Below are 26,747 nucleotides of genomic sequence, written 5' to 3'. Positions count from 1 at the left end.
CGCTCCTCGCAGAGTGGAGCGATTTCGTCCGGAAGAATTTGTGGCATATTAGTTTCTCTGCGGGAAGAACAGTTTCCATCGAAAAAAAGTATGGGGGTTCGCTAAATTTCATAGTCCCTTTAACATACCAATGCAGTGCCAATGTCTGTGTTGCTCTCTTTCCCATTTTCTTCCCACAAACAGAAATTGTATTGCTATGGTGGTAAGACCGGAAAGAAAAAAAAAAGCGAAAGTCGTCGCTTCGAGAGGCAGCAACTCCCGGCCGCGCGCGGTCTCGGTCTAATTATCTTAAGACGCAGTGCAAGAAGCGGTTACCCCGCCCCTTCAGTGCCCTTTCCCATGCTGCTGATGTTAACGGCAGCAAACGCCACAGTTATCTAAAAAGGCAGTGACGGGTACGTCTTTTTTTCTCTCTCTCTGTTTTTGCGTAGCTCTTGCCACTTTGGTGGGGCTTCCATGTTGTGATCGTACGGGGCAGATCCGACATGCGCTGTTTCTGGCGAGTAAAACAAAATCAACGTGACATGGAATTTGCATATTTCGGAGTTGAATTTAGAAAGTTAAATTTATCGTGATTGAAGTGATCAAAGAATTGATCAAAGCGATCCTGAGTCTGCGCAAAAGATCGCGGAAGTGTGCCGTTGAGCCGAAATTTCTCATGCAAGTAGCTTTTTGACACATTTTTGTGACACGTTTGGTGAGTGTGACGCGAGTGTGACGCCACACAAATGTAGGAAGCAGTAGTGTCGCGCAGCCCCAGCTGGAATGCACAAGTGAATACTTACTCTGATGAAGTCGCTGGAAAGTGATACCGACCATATGTCAAACACTAGCAACGACTTAACAAATGGTTCAACATGTGCCCTTGTGCATGACCATCGTTCTTTCGGTATGGGGCCTGTATGCTGGTTTCTCAACATTCGCTGGATATTCACAAGGCTCTAATGTGGCCTTGGCAATATTCAAATTTTTTTAATATCGACGCGAATACTTATATGTAGGATTATAATTCCAAAGCGAATACGGATTTCGATATTCGAGTTGCGAATCAAATCGAATACCTTTTCCATACTGAATATGTTGGAATACTCGCCGAGAAAGAGATCACGCAAGAACAAGGAATTAGACTGCAGCAAAATCACCAAAGACACTGTTTGAGTGCACTAGTAGACTTATCCTGTCACTTTCCTTAAAGCGACAGTCCGGACCTCCGGAGGGTATTCGGATTCCGACTGCATGAGGCTGTGCTCCATGCGTGTATCATCCACGTAAAATAGAAAGTGTGAAAGCTTCCCCGTTTTAGAGGGAATGAGTGACATCGTACGGTTAACCCATATCCGATTTTGGTTTCTCTGTGACGTCAGCGGTGTTCTCGACGTCACCATTGAACAACAGAACAATCGGCGCGTTCATCCCGAGCGCCATGAGCCTTGCGAGGGATAAATTCATTTCTTCTTGCAGTGAGTACGATCTGTTTACTTGCTGGACGAATGATCGTCCTGTTGTCGATCGGGACGCACAAGGCATTCCCTGTCGTACCGGCGCGTGGTTCAGGCGATTTTCAGGTAAGACTTGACCCAGGTGGGATTTACGATTTCGTTATTGTTACTCCGAACTATATCTAGCGTGTGACACTTGTTATGCAGGTGTTGGTGCTGTAACTAATGCTGCGTAGGTGACCAGAACGATGTGGACCCTGGATAACACTTACTTTTCTCTTTAAAAGGCTTGTTGCTGCACCGAGCTTCTATCCAGGACGATGAATAGTGGCTATCCGCAACTATTTTAGGGGTTCGGTTTCCACGAATCGGAAACGCACGTCGTTTTTCTTGTCTTCACGATGCAGTAAACAACACCTACCCCTCATCGCTCAACAACAGCGTCGCATATGCAGTAACCAGGCACTGCTAATAAAGATCAGGAATGCAATACATATTACGGATACGGCATCCAGCAACGGCGAGGCATAGAGCACAACACATAGCCCGCCGAGAGGAGCCAAGCAGATGCCGGAAGAGAACGCTCCTGACGTCATTGCCGTTCGAAGTGCGGCTTTCTGTCGAGGGCAAAAGATGCACGTTCAAAATTGCATTACAAGTCCCTGAAGTCGAATATAAACGAAACATTTTGCGTGGTAGCTCGGAATACCATAAGGAGTCATCTGACAAGGCCTATTTACTTCACATTTGGGGTACAGGGTGTCCCTTTATGTCAGAACAAGGTGGCGAAGTACCATTTCGTGCTCGAATGCTTCGTTCTCGAAAACGCCACCTTCTGAATAGATACGAACAGACGTTTGGCCATCTGCGTCAGTTATCTGCTAACATTTCCTGTACGTTCGCACTTGATTTCCACTCCGCCTGTGCGTGCAAACCGTTCCATTTTGCAGCTACTCGCTTCCTATCCGAATATCCAAATCTGTTGTTCGCTTCGTATTCGTTTCTGCACTATAACTATGCGCTCCGTATTCGCTTTGGTTTTCAAACCATTGTTTGCACGGGATAGTTAACATGCAAGTGGCGGAGACGTTACACTGTATGTCGTCATGTAGTAGGGCGATAAGATATCTAACACCGTTGCTCACAGAAGAAGTAGCGATAATCATATTCGCACTCACATTCGTCGACAAGATTTACTTCCTCAGCACGTTCAGCACGAGCGACAGCAAGTTCTGCGGTACCAAATACAAAGCATTAAGCAACACAGGTAAATGAGGGAGTCAATCAGAACTTGTGGACTGCGCACCGGAGTGTACATTATAGTGACCGTATCACAACCTTCAACTCTTCCATCAACGTTTCCATCAGCGTAATGTTCTGATGGAACCATTCATCCGGCTGTAGGATATGCGTCATAATACGTCTGTTGAAATTTAAATCGCGAAGTGGCAAAATCGATCCTATGACGTGCAGAACACGACGGGTTGCTGTCATAATGGCTGTCATCAATTGTTATTGCGAGAATATATTTCCCGCTCAACATATGATGATGCTACTCTTGTAGAAACCATTCTATTTCAAAAACACTGCATGGACCGATGATCTGTGCCGCAATCTGTGGAGAGCGGTTTCAAAACCGTGGTCAACATGTCACTACCTAATGTCGCAAATTAATATATTGTTTCATAAATCGTGCACTATTGTCTCCAGCTCATAGCATTGCTGCTGAATTAGAACCCATGTCGACACAATTTTCATGAAGTGTATTGAGATGCAAGTGGAAAACACGAACAAGAGTAGCATAACACAGTCCGATAACACTCCGATAGAGCACTCCCTCAATAGCCCCGAAATCGCCTTCTTATTTACACTCTCGACTCGTGTACTACTGTGTCCGTCCATGAGACGTTCGCTGCGCGGTCATGCATTCCAGGCTGCAATTATACTTCGAATTTTGTAAGCGTTGCCTGGTGGCATTCTTACTCCGTTCTCAACTGTATCTTACACTTCTTTAGATGTTAAATAGTCGACAGTGCACATGCCAGTAAACACTCTTGCTACACTTTGGACCTTCACGATGGGATGGAATGAAATCAAATGGTGGCTCAATCGATGCAATGCGTCTGTCACCATTCCTGCGCAGTCATAGGGGTGTTTTCGGGATTCAACTCCCCATCCAAAACCTACCTTTGGTGGTGCTTTTGGGAAAGGGGAATGAAGGTGACATCCTCCTACCCCATTCAGAATTCTTACAGAGCCCATCCCGAAATATTTTCCTCGCTACGCTACTGTCTGTCACGTACCCAAGTCGGTAGCTGACGCCTGAGCACTTGCCGGTGCTGAAAAACATTTAAAACGATAGAGCGTCAGCACATACCACAAAGCGATGTCCATAGGAAGATGCGACTGGTATATGCCACGATGTCCCAGCATTCACAATTGAGTGTCTAAGTCCTAAAAGGACTATACAGGGTGTTTACTTGTATTCGTTACAAAATTTTGAACATTTGAGTTCTATGGCCAGGCTAACATGACCTCGAAGAAAGTATGCAACTAAAAAATGACTCAGTACCAAAAGCTTATTAATTAATTCAAATTATTGTATTTCATGCAAAAGCGGGAGATAAGAATGTGGGACACCCTGGTTGAAAGCCATTCTATGTTTAGAAAGTCCTGGAACAAGCACGAGCGTTAAGGTTTCCACCCATGAATTTTCACACGCAAATGTTCCGAAACCGTTATCGCGGCACATTTGCATATCACAAATCGAGGATGGAGATTTTAACGCAAGTGCGTGTTTCAGAATTTTTTAAACGTGGAACGGCTTTCAACTAGGAAGGTATCTCATTCTGATCTCCCGCCTTTTTCCCGAAATTACCTAATTCAAGAGTTAATCAATGAGTCATCTTGTAGTTGGACGGGATGTAAGCCTGGCTGTAGAACTCAGCTAAAAAACTCTCAACTGCAACTGCTCTGCTAGTTTAATAAAAAATTATGTAATGAATAAAAATAAACACCCTGTATATCTGCGAGGTCTGAAAGTGCCCGTGTTTCTAAGCAGCACATCCCCGAGCAACGTGCCTGTTTCACGTTTTTCCATGACCGTCCATGACGCGTTATCGAATGAAATGCGAATGTTAGGAGTGCCAGAGCGCACGCTCTAGAGCACTACAACACAATGCGTCGTTGACTTAGCCCATACTTGGGTGATATTTCGGTTTAGTTGATATTTGTCGACTATACGTCCGCGCACGGACGTATAGTCGGTGCGCTCTATAGTGCACCGATGGATTGCGCCATCTGTACATGCTGCTACAGACGTAGAAAAACCTGTCGTCTACCAGAGCACGTGTTCTAGGCGTTGCCGGCATTACGCTGTGCAGCTTCGGGTTTTTGACCGTCTATGGTTTTGAGCCTTTTGATTGTGAACCGTGGGATTCGGGATAGCCCGACACGCCTAACGTCAATGCTGTCTAATTAAACCCGTGCCTAGCTGATTACTCAACAACATTGCGATGTGAATCCACTGTAAATGCAAACCAAGCACTTCTTGCAGTAGTTGACGAACGTCGTGAAACGCCGGGATATGTACGCCAAAGAAATCGGTGTCCCGGAAGTGCTTCGCTCAGCTTGTTGTAACCCATAAAATGTGCAACTCTTCTCAGTATAGATGGGGGGAGAATATCAGTTGTGATTAGCGGGAAGCCAGGGGTGTCACGAGGCGTCAACGACTGGAACGACGGTCTCCTCTCAGCAGCGTCCATCTCAGAGGCGAGAGAGTTGCAGTGATCTGCTGCACTTTCTGCCTGTTCATTCCCCACCACACCACAATAGGCTGGAACCCACTGGAGAACCAAGAGAACCAACCTGTGCGCTGCTTCGTGCACATGGTGGTAAGGGTGGCACAGAGTTCCGCAATTGTTGATGAGGTTGCGTGCGAAAGGTTGTATGCGTCGTCTTTACATACGTCATTCGGATGGTATGAAGAATGCCGAGGTGGACTTGCCATTTCTAGATGCGCCATATGTGCATGCTGCTACAGACGTAGAAAAACCTGTCGTCTACCAGAGCATAAAAATGAGCTCGATGGACTTGAGGGGGAATCTGATCTCTTCTTTTCAGAAGATTTTGAATACCTACGAAGGTCGGTGGTATTGGCAGAGACCAGGGGGCTTCCTGCGGAGTTACATCCTTTGCTACGAAGACAGTGAGTCACTGGGGTGTCCTCTGTGCTACTTGAAGTCGCTTTTAGGGCGGTATCTAATTTTCCTGAAGAGCGGGTGACGGGGAACGTGAGCCCGCAAACGAAAGAAATGCCCAGACGTTTCACGTTTACGTAGAACCTCAATCGTGAGTTCACCGGCCTCAGCCAGGACTTGTCGTGTTTCAGCCATTCTTTGAACTCCAAAGCAGCGAGAAAGGCTTCAGGAAAACGGGGTCCGAATTGTATTCAATGATGTTGTGCAAATAGCGAGCAGCATTAGAAGGCTGCAAAGCACTGTCGCCCTGGCTAGGCCCAGTGTGAACTGCTAGAAGGGAGTGCTGATAACAGCCCCATCCCGAGTGCGAAATATGTTGTACCGCAGGGAGCCATCGCTTACTTTGGTTTGAAGGAGCTTAATGTGGTGAGCCCAGTGCAGGTACGTGTTCATAATCACGCCAAGGAACGCATGGGAACGTACAGGCTCAAGCTTTTTGGCACCAACCCGAAGAGGGAAATTTGTTATAGCTTTGCATGTGAAAGGAAGCTCGAAGAACTTTTTCGGTCGAAAGGTCCAACCCAATTTGTGTGGGGTACATATGGACAATATTTAAAGCCAGCCACAAGAGGCGCTGAATTGCTGTATTTCTGATCGGATGAATCGTGATTTTCCTAATGTCCAATGGGCAACATCATCCGCATGGACAAAGAACGCGACGTTCCCAGGAATTATCGATTTTAGGCCCGACATCACCGCATTCTTGAGGGTCGAACTCAGAACGCTTGCTTGGGGAATCCTGGATGAACATGACGTTTAGGAGTTTGGCCATGGGGTGTATGGACAACAACAGTTCGGCCCGTAATGAAGTCTAGGAGCCAGCTGAAGAGTCAACTGGATACCCCCAGAAATGCACATTGCGTGCAGCACAAAAATGTGCGAGACTGTATCATATGCATATGCGCTTGATGTCTAGGAAATTTGATACGACGATCCGGCGGTGAGCACGAGCATGTCGGACTGTAAAGAGTTTGTCGAGACGGGATCCATGGAGCTTGGGTGGGGACAAAATTCAGCCATCTCGTGAGGGAACACACCTTGCTTTTTAAGCCACCAGTCGAGACAATGCAAAATCATTCTCTCCATCAGTTTTCCGATACAGCTTGTCAGGCTCCCATGCTGGAAGGAAGATGTGGCATTTGGGGGTTAGCGGCTTTCATGTTAAAAAACAATGAACGTCTCCTTCCATGTGGGTGGTAGAGATACCTGTTGCCAAGAGGTATTATACACATGGAGAGCTTGGAGTGACCGCACGTGAAGGTTGCGCTGTGCAGCATAGGTGATTTTATTGGGTCCCGGGGTGGAGCCCACGTTCATAAGCTTCAACACTGTCTGTATATCAATTAGAGAGAAGTCACGGTTCATAACCTCTTATGGACTAGGCCTGTTTTTGTGAATTTCTACCTTCAAATTGCCGGACGCATCAGGCGGCACTTGCATGCGAATGAACCTCTGGTGATATATCGGTGCGCACAGATATTCTGAGAGCCCTTCGCGAAAGAAATTAGTTCAGTAGTTGCTTAGGGAGGCAGTCTATTGTGCAAAACATATGGGCGAAACTGCTCGCTAGCTGTGTTGTCAAACTCCGTTGCGCAGGACTGGTGGCATATTATGCCCGCTGGGCACGACGAAAGGTGCAATAAATCGACTGATGTTGGTGATCGCATATAAGTTGGCTCGCGGTTGTTCAGTTGGCACATATGACGATTCACCATTGCGTCCAACAAGCCCCTTCCCCTGCCCTCCGTCCATCAGCTTCCCCAGCTCCTGTGAGGAGCATTGAAGTCACCCAGTACGAGCGCTGGGGATTCCAGTGAATCAAGTAAGCATTCGAGGTCACTACACGCAGTCTGTACCGCGGAACGTATATACAGGGTGTCCCAGCTAAATGTGAACATATTGGGGTGAAGCAAATACCCGTCTCCAAATATGCGCAATGAACAAAATAAAGGAAAATTGTGTTCTTAACGAGTTTTTTGCGGACGACCTATACAACAGATTTCTGTTCTGAAAACAGCTCCGGTATCAGGTGGCCAAAGAGATCAGATGTTCTCATGAGGACAACTTCGTAGCTTTTGTAATTAAAAAGTGAATTATTGAAAGTTAATTAAGACATTGCCTTAGGAATTAGCTAATGCCCTCCTAAGGAGTGCCCTTCAGCCTATGCTATAATGTAATCAATTTCATCTCGGGAAAAAGTGATATATATATATATATATTAAATATGTTCGCACTTAGCTGGGACACCCTGTATATACTGACGGTTAACAGCATGGAACGAAGGCGGATCTTGCAGGTAGCATAATGATGAGAGTGATGACTGACTGGCCCTATCGGCGCAGCAACCAAGTCATTACGAACGTATCTGTTCTGCTGTCAGAAGACTGATGACATCGATAGATTGTGTATCCGTTGTGTTCGCATAGACCTATGAAAGAGAACTTGTACTGTTGTAGATGTGATTTAAAATATGCTATATGATAATATGATATGTGATTGTTACGGCGGCTTCGAGGATTCCATTGCACCGCTATGGACTTTCGATAGAATGACGTCATGCTGAGGCGTCATGCGTCATGACTCTAGTCCCAGAAGCTCCTGAACATCGAGCAGTTTTGACACACCAGAGACAATTGCTTCAAGTGCCGCGAGTACCGCAGAGAAGATTCACAGACAAGGCACATCTTCAGTGCCTTATGATGGCAACTGTCTTCTCGTGTCTACTGGTTTCCATCACGCTGGCGTGATTGTGTGTAATCTGCCTTGATGAACCAGGGGCGGTGCGTAGCTGACTGTGATGGGCTTAGCTGGGATTGTGTTCCGCAACCTCCGTTCGCCTTGTGCAGGTGAGAGTGTAGGAAATTCCTGTGCATTTGTAGCAGCAAAGTGGTACTACCACCCCTGGGAGCTTCAGACGGAAGTCGGAGTATCCGATCTTGGTGCATCTTTGTGGCAGCGGTCGTCACGGGACATAAAGAGAAGGATACAGGATGGCTGAATGGCGGCAGTTTCGAGCAATATGACCAAAGCGTTGGCAGTTCTAGCACTGCATGATGCCTTCTATAATTCGTAGACTATGAAGGTCTGAAATCCGAGGGCGATTCAGTGGGAAAAACGGATTGTGGGTTGAAAAGTCATGATGAGGCTGATTAATGGAGTGAAAAGGTTACCACCATTTTCTGCCATGGAATGCCGAACCTGTCGCCTTACAGATAAAAACCCTCCGTCTTTGAGGTACAGCACGAGATTGACGTTCGAGTAATTTTTAGGCACATCACAATTCGTGCCGATATTTCTGGCATACGATTGGCATATTGATGTTTGGACTGGAATTCCAGCTAAACACTTAGAAGGCAAAAGGTTGGGAGCAACCGCTTCAGACCGTACAGGGACAACCACAGAACCAGTTCGGTGGTAAGGGTGGTGCATATCGTGTTGTTAGGCTAGCATGCGTATATCACTTCCCGCCCGCATTTGGTTACACCTTCCACACGATGCAAACACTAGATGCTGGGCGAAATAGAGTGGGGCCGACTCGGATCTTCATATAGGTGACAGTGCTGAACCGATCATCCCAACTTGTAGCACTGTTGGAATCGTTCATCTCGCCTGTCCAGTGGGGAGTGGCCGGTACCTAAGTGCCCATGGCGTTACCAGAGACATTACACATGAAGGATATTGTTCATCTGTCTATTAATTTCCACTAAAGGTTACCTTCAAATCATACCTGCATTTACATCATGACATTATTCACAAACAGATCAATCTACCTACAAACCGACCACTGTTATGTCGCTCATGATCATAGTCGGCTCGCGACGTAAATCGTGGTGGTGGTGGTTGTGCTGATGGCTCCTTTCTCGGCCACAGAGGTGGACACCGCCGCGACTAGGAATGTGCATCCTTGCGCGACTACTAAGGGAAGTGCACCGACATATGTCTGAAAGCGTCTGACGAAAACCCAGGAAAAACGTGAAGCCACTAATTATTAAGATCGTGCCATTGTCACCCGGACCAATCATTTCGCTCCAAAAGCTTACATAGCGCGAATGTTGATTTCGCAATAACATTCAATGAACATAAAGCACTTGATCCATGTTTCCATTCCGGCGTCACGTGTTTTTTTTTTTTTACCGGAGCACGAACCCTCGTGCCGGGCGAGCCCTCGGTGTGTTTGCGTTGAAAGTTATCTTTGTCTCCTTCTTGCCCTTCCCCGAGTTTTTTTTTTTCTTACTCACATATCATGGTGCAAGTCTGTCATGTCAGTATGGACCATAGCTTCCAGTTCATAAAATTGCTACACAGTTAGAACCTATGTTGACACAGGTTTCCTAAAGTGTAATGTAATGAGAGGAAAACACACGAACAGCGCAACACCCCAATCAAGTACTCCCTCAATTGCCGCGATCCCCCCTTATTTACTCTCTCGACTCACGAAAGTCCCACTTACTCCTTAGTACCGTGAAGATGCGATGTCATGTCTGTCCATGGGACGTTCGCTGTGCAGCCATGCATCTCGTTTTGTTTTGCAGATTGAAATTAGGTGCCACATTTACGACCGTGTAGTCTTTCATCGTTTTTTTTCAATTTCACTTCTGTAGATGCTATACAGGGTGTCCAATCAAAGTGTGAATCAATTGCAATATAGCATATGCTGAAGGATGGTCCTTACGAGGGCATTAGCAAACTCCTAAGACAATGCTTTAAATAACTTTCAATAATTAAATTTCTAAATATAAAAGCTACGAAGTTGTCCCAAGGAGAACATTTGTTCCTTTCGGTCACCTGATATCGTAGCCGTTTTCAGAACAAAAATCCGTTCGGTACATCGTCCGCAAGAAATTCGTGAAGGAACACCATTTTTTTTCTTCATTTTGTTCCTTACGCCTGTTTCCTTCATCCCCAATGTAAGAGGGTGAAGGGGCACAGTGCCGCCTTATGCGTCGAAGGTGAGCTTTAATTTGCGAAAACAAAAGGAAAACAAATGTATCGGGTGACACTATCGGAGCTGCCCTTTTCTTGTGTTGCATTTTCTGTTTTCTTTGAATCTTTTTCCAGGGGTGCTAGACTCGTCGAAATTTGAAACACTAAGAAAGTTAAAGAAAGGGAGGGAGGGCAACCATTGGATGGTTTCCGTGGCCCACGTGAGCGCTCCTGACTGTCAATCAAATCTCCGGTCAAGGTCACCAAGACGCGCGCACTTGACTCAAACGACACGTTCGACAAAACTTGACTCAAACGAACGTTCTGACACACTCATGACGTCAAAATGACGTTTTGGTTGCCCGGGGGGGAAGGTGTCTTTGCAGATTCTACCAATGTAAACAGCACGGGAGATATGAAGAAAGACAGCCGTTGACAGTTTCACTGGCCCGCGTGACGGCCCGTGTTGTCAATCAAACCAAAGTTCAAGGAAAGAGAAAATGCAGCTTTCGGCAGAAGTTCCGTGACGTCAAAATGACGTTGCGCAACTTTTTTTTTTCCACCGAGGAAAGTTCAAGGAAAGATAGCGGCGAAGTTTGCTAGAAAGATTGCGGCTGCTTTTATTTGCCGTGCCTTTACTACTGCGCCTTCCCATTTATCATGAGTATCGTTTAAAATGCCAAACGAGGACTTTTGTCAGTGTTACAGGCTGTCGAAGAACGCTGTTCGTTCGCTGTGTGACCATATGCCCAGAGCCTACACTCTAGAACAGAACTTCACGGCTTAGCATGCTATGCGCCAACTACAGCCACGAATGATATGCTTATCGCTTCTGATTTGAAGAGAGAAGGGGACACTGGATATATACGCCCCGGAATTGCTATACGCCCCCTTTGCTCTTCGAATCGGAAGCGGTAATCCTATCATTCGTGTCAATGGTTTGCGGACAGCGTGCTATGGGGTGCAGTTCTGTTCTGAGAGTGTAGGATTCACGCAAGATGCCGTTCTCGTCACAGACAATGATATCATTGCGCACAAGGTTGTTGTGTTCTCCACATATGACACTGTACCTCCCATGGCTGCAGGTTCCGTGATGTAATTTTGTTTTCACGTGGTTTCCTTGCTGTACAAAAATGAGATTTTCTAGAAGCGGAGGAGGGGGACAACAGGTTTCCTTCTGATAGGGAGATGCATCCTACATATAAAATGCACACGACAGAAACATGAACACTGTATGCGCAGGGCGTTGGAAAGCGTCGGTGCTCTTCTATGCAGTGGAGCAGCTCCGCTAAATGAGCGCTTGCAAGTGCACGGACCCACGGTATTTCGGACATACGACTTTTCCGTTCCTTTTACCATGAAGTGGTTGTGTCGTCGCAGTGCGTGCACTAGTCTGTTTACACGTGATCAAGTTTACACAGGGTAATTTTGAAAAAGAAGTAAGCAGATACCTAGAAAAAGAAAGTACGAAACCAATTGTTTTTTAACCGAAGCGTTGTTCCCCTGTTCCCGTCACTGATCCCCAATACATGTATAGCACACATGCCGATACAGCGGGTGTGTCATGTAATGTGTCACAAAACAGAGGCTTAAAATTCTACTTCGGGGTGTCACTGGCGCTTGTCATCTACAAACTTTTGGTGTTACTTGCGCGCACTTGATCGATTTTCAGTCGCGAGAAATACTCTGAATAGGACTCTGAAATTTGCGAAGTCAGCGCAACTTTTTTATTTCGTTTGTTTGTTGTCTTTCTTTGCGTTTTTTTCTTGTCCGAAACAGAAAGGGCATTTCGTTTTCTCAACTCAACTAATTTCAACACAAAACACATTACTCCACTACAATAAAAATAGCAGGAGAAAATTTTCTTTGCGCAAAATCTCGACCGCGTTAATTACTCTGACACGTAATGTAGAATACTGTGGAAATAAACGAGGAGTCTCCCTTTCAGCTCCCTCCTCCATGCTTTTTCTGATAGCGGCAGCAAGGTTCAAACGACGCAGCTATCTGAAGCAACAGTGAGGGGGTTACAAGAAAAGCCGTGTCACCGGTGCTTCGTATTCTCGACTTTTTTTTTGTGTGTGTGTTTGCATAACTTGACGGAGGACTGCACAGCCGCCAATTACCGTGAATCGTGCAGCAGTTTTCGGTTTCGTTTTTACCATTACAGAGTAGCGCGGGTGTTTGTGATGCCAAGGGATCAGTACTCGAGTGATGCAGTTTCTGTATGCATTCAGTTTGGAAGAAAATTCGATTCAAAATTGAACACATATGTCCTTTTCGTATTCGCAACACAGGTATGCGCCTCAACATCCGAAATATTCTAATGTTCGCGCAACCCAAATATATTTGACGATGTGTGATTTGACCTTCAAGGTCCTTCAAGGTCAAGTCCTTCAAGGATGTATTGCTCTGGATTTCACTCTTCACCGGAGCGGACAGAAGCGGTGCGCTTTCTCGTTCTTCATTCTATCACGCTCGTGCCAGGGGGCGGGTCCAACACCACCTAGATAACACAAGGCCTCTTCATGCACGCCGTGACGTCACGCTAGTTGTCCCTCCGCTGCTTCCCTCTGATACTTGGACGGTCGACAGAGCGTGCCTAAGCAAGCGCCGTCGCGCTCTTGTTGTTGAAAGCGATGTTTTAAGGAACGTAATGGAATTTAGCATCAACTTAGGAACAAGGCCAACTGATGAATGAAGCACTTCTAAGTTTATATATTTATCCGAACGTCGAAAATACTACTTTACTCCTTCGAACACTTAAATGGTTACATAAAACCTTAAGTGTGATGATGGGTTGCTTTCAATGTGGAGAAACATCATACACTTGTCAGTCACACTCATTGTCCAAAATTGATGTTGCAGATGCCTCCTAACTTGCTTTTTTCGGCTGCCATCGCAGACACTGAATACTTCATCACTACTTCTCTTCTGGTTCCTAGTGAATTTTCTAGTGCTTTCTGAAGGGTCGTGTTCTTGATCCTGGCGCGTTTGGAATTGGTTGATTCGCGACGAGCACGCGTAGACGACATGTAGGACGGGCAGTTTAAATAAACTGGAGGCACAGCACCTGGCACCAATCGTAGCCGATAGCTTTCGATTTCAGTCGTCTTCCCAGTGGCCCCATCGTTGTGTGTGAGTTTTGTGACAATTCCGATTGCTGAAAATGCAGTTCGCAGACCTGCGAGAGAATGAGGACGACCGTATTACAATCAACATATAAGCAAGATCTCACAGCGCATTTCAGGGGCAGTGGCTTCAAGTTTACATGCATACCTTGGAACGACTTGCTTGGTTTAAAATCTGCGCGACGAATCGCCCTCAGCTATGATTCCTTGAGAGTGTGGCGGCCCGTGGACGACGATGACGACGTACCTCTGCTGCCACGCGCTACGGCGCTGGCACGGCAGTTCTACCGACACTGTCCTAGCGTGGGGTCACGTCCATCTGCCCGCTGGGACATTCCATCATCGCCGGTCAGGACTCATGTAGAAGAAGACCATCGTCCTCTACAAGAGCTTCATCCTTTGGGAACGAGAACACATGCACTATTGGGCCCTCGACGTTGTTGTCTCGACAGCGAGAAACTAAACACCGGCCCATGCGGAACTGACTCACCAACATCGTTTCAGTTAACGGACACAGCCTATCTCTACATAAAGCGTTCCAAAAGCATACGTACCTGTCACTCGTGAAACCTGACAATACAGTACGCGACGCACAGGCCAAAATCTCACGAAACAGACTAGAAGCGTGGAGAGATGACCGGCATGTTGCACAACGCTTGCATCAGCATGCATCGGGCCATCGGACTCGGGATCGGGCTCGGGCAACTAGCGTTTCGTCACACGCTGGGAGAGGGAAGCAAAGCATGAAGAGGCCTTGTGTTGTCTAGGTGGTGTTGGCGGGTCGCGCACACACTGATTTTGATCGGCACTGACGTAGACCCAACTTCAGTTGCCTGGAAAGGGAAACATTTTTCTTGAACTTCGCAAGTTCGAAACTCCTTCCCGCGCGACGTCATCTTTTGAGCTTAGGGTGCTTCCAAAACAAACCCTCCAGTCGAGTAGGTCACATGACCGAGTTGTACCATGTGACCACAGGGTACGCGTCCGGTCGAGTAGCTTTGGGAACGCATGGGTAACTCCAATCGAGTTAAGATGGAAGCCGGTGTCATCACCGCTCTCATCTCGCGCGCTCAAATGTATTTTACAGATACGACGATAACGACGATTGAGAATGTATTGTGAGCTGTTTACAGGAGTCACCATGCCCCGTCGGACATAGTTGAACTCTGTCTTGTCGGTCCAGTGGGCATTTGCCGTTTTCAGCACTTTGTGTATGACACAGTTATTTACTGTACAGTTACATTCAGAGGTTGCTTGTCTGGTAGTGCTTCTTCCAAGACACTGCGGAATTATTCTTTAGCCCCTCTATTGGCGAATCAAAGGGAAAAGCTGCTGACATTGTCGTCATTTATTTGTTAAGTTTTTGTGGGATGGAAGACTTCACGTACCATTACCTACCACAGATGCATAATTGGATACATCCCGTTGCATTTGGTAGTCAAAAGAAATAGAAAAAAGAAAAATGTCAACATCATGGAAGATGTCAAATGGAAGATGTCAACATCATGTCAACATCAGAAGATGAAACATACAAAAGCTGGAAGCTGCTGCTTGGAATCCTGGAACTGAGGTAGTGCTGCGGGCGTAGTCACGGAAATGTCCGGAAATGTCACGGAAATGTCGGCGGCGGCGCGACGCCGCGCACATTTCTGTGATGGCAGCGATTGTTACAAGTCAAGAACATAGGTTTATTGATGCTGGACTCAAAGCGCGGTACATGGGTGCGCGATGAGTGGAACTGGCTAAAGTTTCGGAATGTTAGAGGCTGAGAGTGTGTCGACTGACGTCGCCACGCTCTCGCGTTACGCGCGATGCTCGATCAAATGTTACATCATCCTTTTTTTTTTCACTAGAGGTCAAGTCTTCCGACCGGTTAACTATTCGTCCGGCACGAGTGGTGACATAAGCCGGTGCTGGTTCAGGTAGGCTGGTCACCGATGGTGGTGGCGGTTGGACCTCGTTGGGGTCATCAGTCTCTGGCAGGGAACTGGGGTGTGAAGTTATAACTGGACCTTTGTAGGAAGAATTACCGATGAATTCCTTCTAAATGTGCCCGTATTTGTTCTCACAATGTAGGACCTTGGGCTCTCGTGCTTGCGGACCACTTGTGCTGGGACCCAGTTTCGATGGTCAGTTAAGAGTCCCCTGTCCCCACTGTCCCCTGCTTCCATTGTGGGTGCTTTAGTAGCATGCTTGTCGGCATTGACCTTCTGACGTGCCCTTGCCTGCATCATCTTTTGTGTCACATCGGTATGACACCTGATTTTAGTAGGTTGGTTGGTATTGGTGTTCTAGTTCTCCCATGGAGGCGTTGTACCGGGGATCCGAGTTCTCCATCGCGTGGCGCATTTCTTAGGTTCAGAGGTGCTGCTTGAATGTCGCTGCCGTCTTTGGCACAACGTTTTAAAAGATTATTGATTGTCTGTACTGCTCTTTCTGCCAAGCCATCAGGTCCTGGGTACAAGGGGCTATATGTTATGAGTCGGAACCGCCATTCGGCTTCAAAGCGACGGAACTCCAGTGCTGTGAAGCAAGGTCCGTTGTCAGATTCGACTACTCGTAGAATGCCGTGCGTTGCAAACCATTATTTCATTGCTCTGACCACTTCTGCCGCTGAGGCGTTTCTTAGTTCCTTGAAGTCTATGTACCCCGAATAGCTGTCCACTATAACTACGTGTGGCTTCCTGTTGAAGTCGAATAAGTCGATGGCCATTGGTTCCCAAGGAAGAATTCGTATTTCCTTTGGCATCAGGGGTTCGCGAGTGGGTCGCCTTTGTGAGTTTTCACAAATGCTGCATCCTTTGACGAGGTTTCTGATGTCATTTGACGTCCCTGGCTAGTAGACAGTGTCGCGGTCACGCTCCAGGCAGGGTATGACGACACGATCATCTCCGAATAGTAATCCGTCGTATTCTGAGAGTTCATTCTGCACAGGTGAGAACGGAACCTGTCTGCAGTCGGCCAGCCCGTCCTCAGAGCTCCCAATACACTCTTTAGTTGCTCGTCTTGTTCAACTGTGGCAGCCAGTTCCTTGAAAGTTTCCTCTCTCATGGGGATCAGTTCCAGGACTTCCAGCTCGTCGGCGCCTAAATCCGTGGTCTCCTTTGTTCTGCAGTCTCTGCTCAGGAGGTCTGCGATGTGGTGATCTTTGCCTCTCTTGTACACTATGGTTGGTACATAGCATTGCACATCAAAGAGTAGTCTCTGCAGCCTTGGCGGGACATGTCCCAGTGGTTTCTTGCTGATAGTTTCTAGTGGACGATGGTCAGTCTCAATAGTCAGTGGTCGACCGTAGATGTAAGAGTGGAACTTCTTGCAGCCATATCTTATTGCAAGAGCGTCCTTCTCTATTTGCGGGTAGTTCATTTGTGCTGGGTTCAGTGTGGCTGAAGCATAAGCCAATGGTTTGCCTTCTTGCAGGAGTACTGCTCCGAGTGCTTTTGAGCTTGCGTCGGCTGAAAGGGTTAATTTTTTGTTGACGTCATAGTACTGCAATGTTGGTGCCGCGCGGAGTGCGTCCTTGATCGTTTGCAGTGCCGTACTCTGCTCTTCAGTCCACAGCCAGGCTGTATCTGGTTCACCAGCTTCCTCAATGGGATCGCCTTCTCAGCTAGGTGAGGTATGAATTTCTGGAGGTACTGTAGCATTCCCAGGAGGCGCTGCAATTCGGTTTTGTTTTCCGGCTCTGCGATTTTCTCAATCGCTTGAACCATCCCTTGATCTACGTTGAGACCCTTGTCCGTTAGAACATGTCCCAGAAATTTGACTTTACTTTGATTGTAGACACACTTCTCTTGGTTGAGCTTGGCACCAGCTTCTTTGAGTCTTTTCAGAACTTCCTGGGTGTATTTCTCCAGCTCTTCTGTGGTCTTGGCGTAGACTAGTATATCATCCATTGAATTAGCAACATTGGGGATGCCCTTCAGGATTTCAGATACCACTTGCTGAAATACTTCAGGTGCTGTCGGTATTCCAAATGGGACGCGTAGGAATGTGTATCTGCCCCAGGGTGTGCTGAACGCAAGGTATTTTTGAGTTTTTTCCGAGACAGCGAGTTGCCAGAATCCTTTCTTTAGGTCCAGCAGAGTGAAGTCTTTGGATCCGTGCACCTGGGCCGCTGTTTCTTCAAGAGTTCTTAGTGGGTAGTGCCCCCTGAGAAGGATCTTGTTCAAGTCTGTGGGATCCAGACATATTCTTAATTTACCCTTTCTCTTGACAATAACCATCTGGCTACAGTATGGTGTGGGCTCGTGGATTTTCTTGGTGATGCCGGCTGTCTCCATGTTATCTAACTCCTTTTTCACATCCTCCTGGATGGCATAGGGCACTTTTCGTGGTGGTCTATTTTCGTTGTGACATCTTCTTTGAGGTCTGCTTCGTAGACAAATCCACGGATGCACCCCTTTCCTTGGTAGATGCTGCTGTCAGTGTCTTTGACTGCATGTTCGTTAACAGTGGCTTCTTCCACGGTGTGCACGCGCTTCACCAGGTTCAGCAGGTCGCACGCATTTCTACATTTCTACCGAGTATGGGTGTCACATGTCCATCCGCAGCAGTGAACTTGATCTTGACCCGACGACCACGTACTGTACATGATGCAACGCATTCACCAGCAATTGGGAGTCTGTGCTGGGTATAGGAGACTAGACGCTGGACTGATGACTGGCTTATGGCTAGGTTAAGGCGCTTGACCGTGTGCACTGGGAGTACATTGCATTGTGCTCCAGTATCCAGTTTCATTCCCACGGTCTCCCCGCACTGGAATGTAATTGTCTCGTGCCAGTCTTCATTTGTGCTTTCACCCTGCTAATCCCTGAGCTCAGAAATGAACATTTCTTCTTCCTCTGGCTCTTGGTGTTCTATGACGTCGACTTCTTTTACTGTTCTTTTGCCAGTCTTGCAAACAGCAGCGAAATGGCCTACCTTGCTGCAAGTTCCACATGTCTTGCCATATGCTGGGCAGTTACTTTTTCTGTGTTTATTTTCACAGTAGCCGTACTTCCTTCCTGCCGGTTTACCGGGCAGAGACTTTCCCGCCTTCTTCTCGGCCGCGTTGTGCTTCTTCAGATGCTTGCTGTGCATTTCCACGGCGTCGACGGCTTTCGCGCTCTCCGTCATATCTTTGATTTGTTGGGCAGCTTGTTCGTTGGCCTTACAGAGGTTGATCGCTTTCTCCAGGGTTATCGTCGGGTCAGTAAGGAGCTTTTCGTGAACGTAGTCGTTCTTCACTCCGACAATGATGCGATCGCGCAGAAGTTCTTCTGTTAACGGGCCGTAATTGCACCGGTTGGCTTGCAGTCGTGCTGCAGTGACATAGGCCGAGCAGGTTTCTCCTTGAAGAAGGAGGAACCAGAGACACGGAGGAGATTGGGACGGACACATCAATTCTAAAACACAGCAAAGATTTTATTGACAACAACCCACTATATATTAAAATCCTCCGAAGGGGAGGAAGAGGAATGAGAGAGGGTTGACTAACACAATTGCCTCGTGTGGCTATCTCTACAGATTCACAAAGCATTCTTCGCCAGGTCACTCTTTCCCTACGCAAAACAGAGGTTTCCGCGAAAGGGCTTCACAGTTGTTACATTCCCGGAGATGTTGGTACATAATAATAATAATAATAATAATAATTTTATTTTCATTTTATTTTTACGTAAGTTGTACTCCGCTCAACCGACCTTGCCCGATCTTCCCGGAACTCTAAAAAGATGGTGGCCATCCCGTTCCACCACTCGGTTTCCCACAATATTTTAGCTGTTGCTAAGAATTTTGGCATTAAGATTGTTTTTCAAATGTCTGCAAATTAAGCAAGCTTTGCCCCTTCTCCTCTGTGAACCGTGGTTGTAATGTCACCCACCGTAATCCGTTTGTTTCCTGTAACCACTCAGTGGTCTATTGTATACCCCTTGCTTGTGGCATGTGCTATGTAGGTCAAACAGGGCGCTGTCTGAATGACCGTCTTAGGGAACATGCGCTTAGCACAGAAAGGACCCACGTGTCAAGCGAATTAGTTCAACATCTCCGGGAATGTAACAACTGTGAAGCCCTCTTCGCGGAAACCTCTGTTTGGCGTAGGGAAAGAGTGACCTGGCGAAGAATGCTTTGTGAATCTGTAGAGATAGCCACACGAGGCAATTGTGTTAGTCAACCCTCTCTCATTCCTCTTCCTCCCCTTCGGAGGTTTTTGAATATATAGTGGGTTGTTGTCAATAAAATCTTTGCTGTGTTTGAGAATTGTTGTGTCCACCCCAATCTCCTCCGTGTCTCTGGTTCCTCCTTCTTCAAGTATGCACCAGCTTGTCAGCGTCCTCTCTCTTTTATCAGGTTTCTCCTTCTTGTTGCACCATTTGATTGAATTTATAGCGCTCATAGGCGTGACTGATCTGTGGCGTGAAGTGCGCAGTGATGTTTTGCTTTATAACTTTCACGTCTTTCCGCTGTTCTTCGTTAACGTAAAGGTCTTGAATATCTTCTGAGCATCAGGACCAATAACGGACATCAAAGTAGCTACCTGTATCTCAGGAGGCTTCTTCGACAACTGCGCAGCGGTTTCATACCACTCGTAAGCCTGGAGCCAGTCTTCCTATGCGATGCTCGCTTCCGTGCTTGCGTCGAGCGGTTTCGGCGGGCGTAATCCAACGTCCGATGTCATTATGACTTTTATCTTCTCGTCGCAGTCGTGTCTTCTGACACCATGTGATGGCAGCGATTGTTACAAGTGAAGAACATAGGTTTATTGAAGCTGGATTCAAAGCACGGTACATGGGTGCGCGATGAGTGCAACTGACTAAAGTTTCGGAATGTAAGAGGCTGAGAGTGTGTCGACTGACTTCGCCACGCTCTACGCGTTACGCGCGATGCTCGATCTAACGTTACAATTTCCGTGACCGCATTCGACTCCGCGGAGTCGAATGTGAACTGAACGGCTGAAACAAAACACGTAATCAGAGCGCGATGAAGCGGTTCTGATAGTACACGTATCACGAAGCGCGCAAAAGCCTCCTGTTTCATTCACCTTGAAAGAAGTCTGAGCTTGGGCGAAAAGACGGAAATTCGTGACAGAGTTCTTTTGTGTTGTCCCTTCCTTCCACAGCTCAGAATTTATCCAAGTTCCACCCAGGCATTTATCCACCAGCTAGCCCGCGCCTATGGTACATATTATATATGAAACCTATTCACACGGACGCACCGACATACCATCTTACAACTGTGAAGGTAAATGAAGAAAAGTAATATTCCATTTAAAATCCCACTGCGGACATACGCACACAAAAGTAATAATGCTGCTGCTCAGTTATAGCCCTTGCTCCTAATATAGTTTTGAACGTTTCACATAGAGCTGTTCCGTGACAAGGACCACGTGGCTACAAGATAGTGAAACAAATAAATATTGCAGGGCAGCTGTTAGTGAACATATGCTAAATAGATAATGGAAAAGCGATATACATGAAGACAAAAAGCGATACTCACTTTGTCCTGGGAAATGTATGCGGCTCACATGGCTTTGGGCGTTCGCCTGGTCCTCAGAAACCATGTCGCACAATCCGCATCGGAAGAGTGTTGCCATTTCGTTGTCCAGTTGTGTATTGATCACTCGTTGTGCAGGTAGAGGCTTTTCGAGAACATTCAGCTGGTTTCGATACCGCGCTTTCACGGAAAACAGCAGACGAAAAAAAGAATGACGTCATTACTCGAGCGATCCTTCCCTGACCGGCCTTCCGAGGAGAATTGAATCGAGTTAACTCTCCGGTTACTCCACCTTGTTTTGGAACGCGGGTAGTGACGTCATCGAGTTACTCGACCCGGTTTTGGAACGGCGCTTCGGGTAGAGAGCTACTCCCGAGTTGACTCGAGTAGGTTTTGCCACCCACCCTTAGTTCTGCTTTGACGAGTCCAGCACCCTAGGACGCAAGAGGCGATAGTGTGCGCTTTCCCCCTCTCACATTGGGGATTAAGGAAATACGCGTCTCGGAAGATACGCAAAAAAAAAAAACGGTGTTCCTCACGAATTTGCTTGCGGACGATCTACCGAACGGATTTTTGTTCTGAAAACGGCTACGGTATCAGGTGACCGAAAGGAACAGATGTTCTCATTGCGACAACTTCGTACCTTTAATAATTAAAAGTTAATTATTGAAAGTTAATTAAGACATTGTCTTAGGAGTTTGCTGACGCACTCCTTAGGAGGGCGTCAGCAAACTTCCCAGCAACCCTTCAGCATATGCTATACTGCAATTGATTTCATCTCGAAAAAGTGATATATATATATATATATATATTATAATTATATATACATTATAATTCACTGGCTTGCACTGTGGCATTGAGGAGTGCTCAGTCACCCTCCCAGGTGTATATCGCTCGCTGAGTTACCCCTGGTTTGCCAATCCCGAACGATGCGCAGCTACCCAGGGCTGACGAGCCGAAACCTCGGCGAAACACGTGTCCTCTGGTGCTGTCGCATCGTTCCATGAGTATCTGTTTCTCTATGTGCAGCCATAGAAGCCATCTTAACTGTAAGTTTGAATTTCAAACACGTCTAGCGTCATTTATTTATTTCTTTAATGGCTTTTTCCCCCTCTTTATAATTGACTGGCTTGCACTGTGGCATTGAGGAGTGCTCAGTCACCCTACAAGGTGTATATCGCTCGCTGAGTGACCCCTGGTTTGCCAATCCCGAACGATGCGCAGCTACCCAGGGCTGACGAGCCGAAACCTCGGCGAAACACGTGTCCTCTTGTGCTGTCGCATCGTTCCATGAGTATCTGTTTCTCTATGTGCAGCCATAGAAGCCATCTTAATCTGTAAGTTTGAATTTTAAACACGTCTAGCGTCATTTATTTATTTCTTTAATGGCTTTTTCCCCCTCTTTATAATTGACTGGCTTGCACTGTGGCATTGAGGAGTGCTCAGTCACCCTACAAGGTGTATATCGCTCGCTGAGTGACCCCTGGTTTGCCAATCCCGAACGATGCGCAGCTACCCAGGGCTGACGAGCCGCAAACACGGCGAAACACGTGTCCTCTTGTGCTGTCGCATCGTTCCATGAGTATCTGTTTCTCTACGTGCAGCCATAGAAGCCATCTTAATCTGTAAGTTTGAATTTCAAACACGTCTAGCGTTATTTACTTATTTCTTTAATGGCTTTTTCCCCCTCTTTATAATTCACTGGCTTGCACTGTGGCATTGAGGAGTGCTCAGTCGCCCTCCCAGGTGTATATCGCTCGCTGAGTTACCCCTGGTTTGCCAATCCCGAACGATGCGCAGCTACCCATCGCTGACGAGCCGAAATCACGGCGAAACACGTGTCCTCTGGTGCTGTCGCATCGTTCCATGAGTATCTGTTTCTCTACGTGCAGCCATAGAAGCCATCTTAATCTGTAAGTTTGAATTTTAAACACGTCCAGCGTCATTTATTTATTTCTTTAATGGCTTTTTCCGCTCTTTATAATTGACTGGCTTGCACTGTGGCATTGAGGAGTGCTCAGTCACCCTCCAAGGTGTATATCGCTCGCTGAGTGACCCCTGGTTTGCCAATCCCGAACGATGCGCAGCTACCCAGGGCTGACGAGCCGCAAACACGGCGAAACACGTGTCCTCTGGTGCTGTCGCATCTTTCCATGAGTATCTGTTTCTCTACGTGCAGCCATAGAAGCCATCTTAATCTCTAAGTTTGAATTTCAAACACGTCTAGGGTCATTAAATATTTCTTTAATGGCTTTTTTCCCCTCATTATAATTCACTGGCTTGCACTGTGGCATTGAGGAGTGCTCAGTCACCCCCCAGGTGTATATCGCTCGCTGAGTCACCTTTGGTTTGCCAATCCCGAACGATGCGCAGCTACCCAGGGCTGACGAGCCGCAAACACGGCGAAACACGTGTCCTCTGGTGCTGTCGCATCGTTCCGTGAGTATATATGTATATATAAAATGAAAAAAAAATAGCCGGAGCTATATATATATATATATATATATATATATATATATATATATTACTGAAGTTACAAACACTAGTTTCTTACATAGGGAGACGTTAAAAAGTAAAATGGGCAAGGGGTCGACGTTTCGACAGTGGCACCTTGCCCATTTTACTTTTTAACGTCTCCCTATGTAATAAACTAGTGTTTGTAACTTCCCTAAAATCTGTTTCCGCGTCTTTTTTCTTGAACTTCTGTAAAACTTCGTGGCCGTTTGAGAATCATTTTACCTCACCCTATATATATATTTCCCACTTGGCTTGGACACTCTGTATAGTCGACAGTGCCGATGTCAGTAGGCACTGTCGCTACACTTCGGACGTTCACGGTGGAATTGAATGGAATGGCAGCTCAGTTGGAGCACAGTATAGTTACTGCTGGAAAAGTCAGAGGAAATGTTTGGGGATTCAACCCTCATCCACAACCGTGCCTTTGGTAGCGCTTTTCATAAAGCGAAATCAGGGTGACATCCTCATGTCATGTGTAACATTTCCATAGAACGCCTCCCGAAATATATTCCTTGCTAGGCTGCTGTCCGTCACGTACCCGAGCCGATAACTGCCTCCGACGTCTGAGCACTTGGCGTTCCTGAAATGCAAATTAAAAAGACAGCGTCAGCATCTCCCAGAAAGCGGAGTCCATAGGAAGGCGCAACTGATAGGCCTCGAAGTCCCAGCCTTCATAATCCAGGGTCTCAATCCTACAAAGACCATGGGGTCTGAAAATGACCATGTTTCAAAACACGACATTTCTTAGCAATATGCCTGTTTCACGTTTTTTCTTCTTTTTTTTATGTCCGTCCAAGTCGCGTTACTGATTGAAATGTAACTCTTAAGACTGGCGAAGCGGTCGCGCTAGCACGGCAGTGACAGCAGTGGGGGAATCAACTTGTCTCAAGTGGTAATGCCACTGCGCCGTAGAAAACCACATCAAGGCTCATTCGATGAACTAATGCGCCAGCTTGAAGAGAGGTATGCCGATGCACGGGGAGAGCGAGCGCTGCATTACCTCTACTCGGCATAGCTGGGGGTAGAATGTCAGCGGTCCATTGCGGGAACCCGTGGGAGTCACAAGGCGTCCAAGTACGGAACGACGATCTCCTCTCAGCAGCGCGATACGCGTTTGTCTTCTAGACGAGACAGCTGCTTCACCTGTGCTGTTCCTTCCCTTCGACACCGCAGCGGGCTGGAACCCACTGGTGAACCAGCCTCTGCCCTGCCTAATCACACCAATCACCAATGGTGGGGGTGAGTCTTTGATGGCCAGAATTTTGAATTGCTTGGAGCGCAGGTTTAGAATGTGCCGACATATGCCTCAAAATGGTCTGAAGGAAAGCCAGAATAAACATAAGGCAAATTATTAATATTAAGCTCCTGCCTTTGTCACGCGGACCAATAATTTCACTCCCTCAGCTTATACAGCCCGAATTTTGATTTTGAAACGAAATTCAATAAACAAAAAACGCTTGATGCATGTTTCGATTTCGGAGCCACGTGTTGCTTTTCTTTTTAAATTTTAGTTTACCAGAGCACGATCCTTCGTGCCCCGCGTGAACTCGGCGTGTCCTCTGGTGCTGTCGCATCGTTCCAGGAGTATCCGTTTCTCTACGGGCAGCCATAGAAGCCATCTTAATCTGTAAGTTTGAATTTCAAACACGTCTAGCGTCATTTATTTATTTTTTTAATGGCGTTTTCCCCCTCTTTATCATTCACTGACTTGCACTGTGGCATTGAGGAGTGCTCAGTCACCCTCCCAGGTGTATGTCGCTCGCTGAGTGACCCCTGGTTTGCCAATCCCGAACGATGCGGAGCTACCCAGGGCTGACGAGCCGCAAACACGGCGAAACACGTGTCCTCTGGTGCTGTCGCATCGTTCCATGAGTATTTGTTTCTCTACGTGCAGCCATAGAAGCCATCTTAATCTAAGTTTGAATTTCAAACACGTCTAGCGTCATTTATTTATTTCTTTAATGGCTTTTTTCCCCTCATTATAATTCACTGGCTTGCACTGTGGCATTGAGGAGTGCTCAGTCACCCTCCCAGGTGTATATCGCTCGCTGAGTGACCCCTGGTTTGCCAATCCCGAAAGATGCGCAGCTACACAGGACTGACGAGCCGCAAACACGGCGAAACACGTGTCCTCTGGTGCTGTCGCATCGTTCCATGAGCATCTATATATATATACATATATATATATATATATATATATATATATATAGATTTTAGGGAAGTTACACACACTGGTTTATTACATGGGGAGACGTTAAAAAGTAAAATGGGCAAGGGGTCGACGTTTCGACAGTGACACCTTGCCCATTCTACTTTTTAACGTCTCCCTATGTAATAAACTAGTGTTTGTAACTTCCCTAAAATCTGTTTCCGCGTCTTTTTCTTTTGAACTTTTTTTTCCACTTCTGTAAAACTTCGTGGCCGTTTGAGAATCCTTTTACCTCACCCTATATATATATATATATTCACACTTGGCTTGGACACTCTGTATAGTCGACAGTGCCGATGTCAGTAGGCACTGTCGCACCACTTGGGACGTTCACGGTGGAATTGAATGGAATGGCAGCTCAGTTCGAGCACAGTATCGTTACTGCTGGAAAAGTCAGAGGAAATGTTTTCGGATTCAACCCTCATCCACAACCGTGCCTTTGGTAGCGCTTTTCAGAAAGCGAAATCAGGGTGATATCCTCATGTCATGTATAACATTCCCATAGAACCCCTCCCGAAATATATTCCTTGCTAGGCTGCTGTCCGTCACGTACCCGAGCCGACAACTGCCCCCGACGTCTCGGCACTTGGCGTTCCTGAAATGCAAATTAAAAAGACAGCGTCAGCATCTCCCAGAAAGCGAAGTCCATAGGAACACTCTTAAAAATGAACTTCACCACATAGCACGCTCCTAGCCAACCATCACCCCGAATGACAACGTTCTCACCCTAGATTTGTTGGAAACGGGAGGCGTACGCCTTTTTTGTGCCCATTATGCACGGCACAAAATAGGCTCCTCCTCC

At 46.8% G+C, this 26,747-nt stretch overlaps 2 protein-coding genes and 1 pseudogene across 2 annotated transcripts in view; all 3 read right to left on the bottom strand.

Moving 5' to 3' along the window:
* Positions 1–789, bottom strand: part of LOC135392964 (uncharacterized) — a 326,884-nt gene extending 326,095 nt beyond the window's left edge. Inside the window, exon 1 of the mRNA XM_064623590.1 lies at positions 786–789. The gene's annotated coding sequence lies outside the window, so the exon portion shown is untranslated. The remainder of the gene's footprint in view (positions 1–785) is intronic.
* The window catches only part of LOC135392305 (uncharacterized), a 99,699-nt gene that overhangs the window by 7,626 nt on the left and 65,326 nt on the right, over positions 1–26,747 (bottom strand). Inside the window, exons 6-9 of the mRNA XM_064623021.1 lie at positions 26,499–26,540; positions 24,275–24,316; positions 3,743–3,778; positions 2,618–2,671 (exon numbers count right to left, since the gene is read on the bottom strand). Of these exons, the coding sequence (XP_064479091.1) occupies positions 2,618–2,671; positions 3,743–3,778; positions 24,275–24,316; positions 26,499–26,540 (174 nt within the window). The remainder of the gene's footprint in view (positions 1–2,617; positions 2,672–3,742; positions 3,779–24,274; positions 24,317–26,498; positions 26,541–26,747) is intronic.
* Positions 18,050–20,404, bottom strand: LOC135390484 (uncharacterized; annotated as a pseudogene).

The sequence above is a fragment of the Ornithodoros turicata genome, chromosome 4, assembly GCF_037126465.1.
Source record: "Ornithodoros turicata isolate Travis chromosome 4, ASM3712646v1, whole genome shotgun sequence".
NCBI lineage: Eukaryota > Metazoa > Arthropoda > Arachnida > Ixodida > Argasidae > Ornithodoros > Ornithodoros turicata.
The sequence above is the reverse complement of the archived record's forward strand: the minus strand, read 5'-3'. Positions and strand labels throughout refer to the sequence as shown.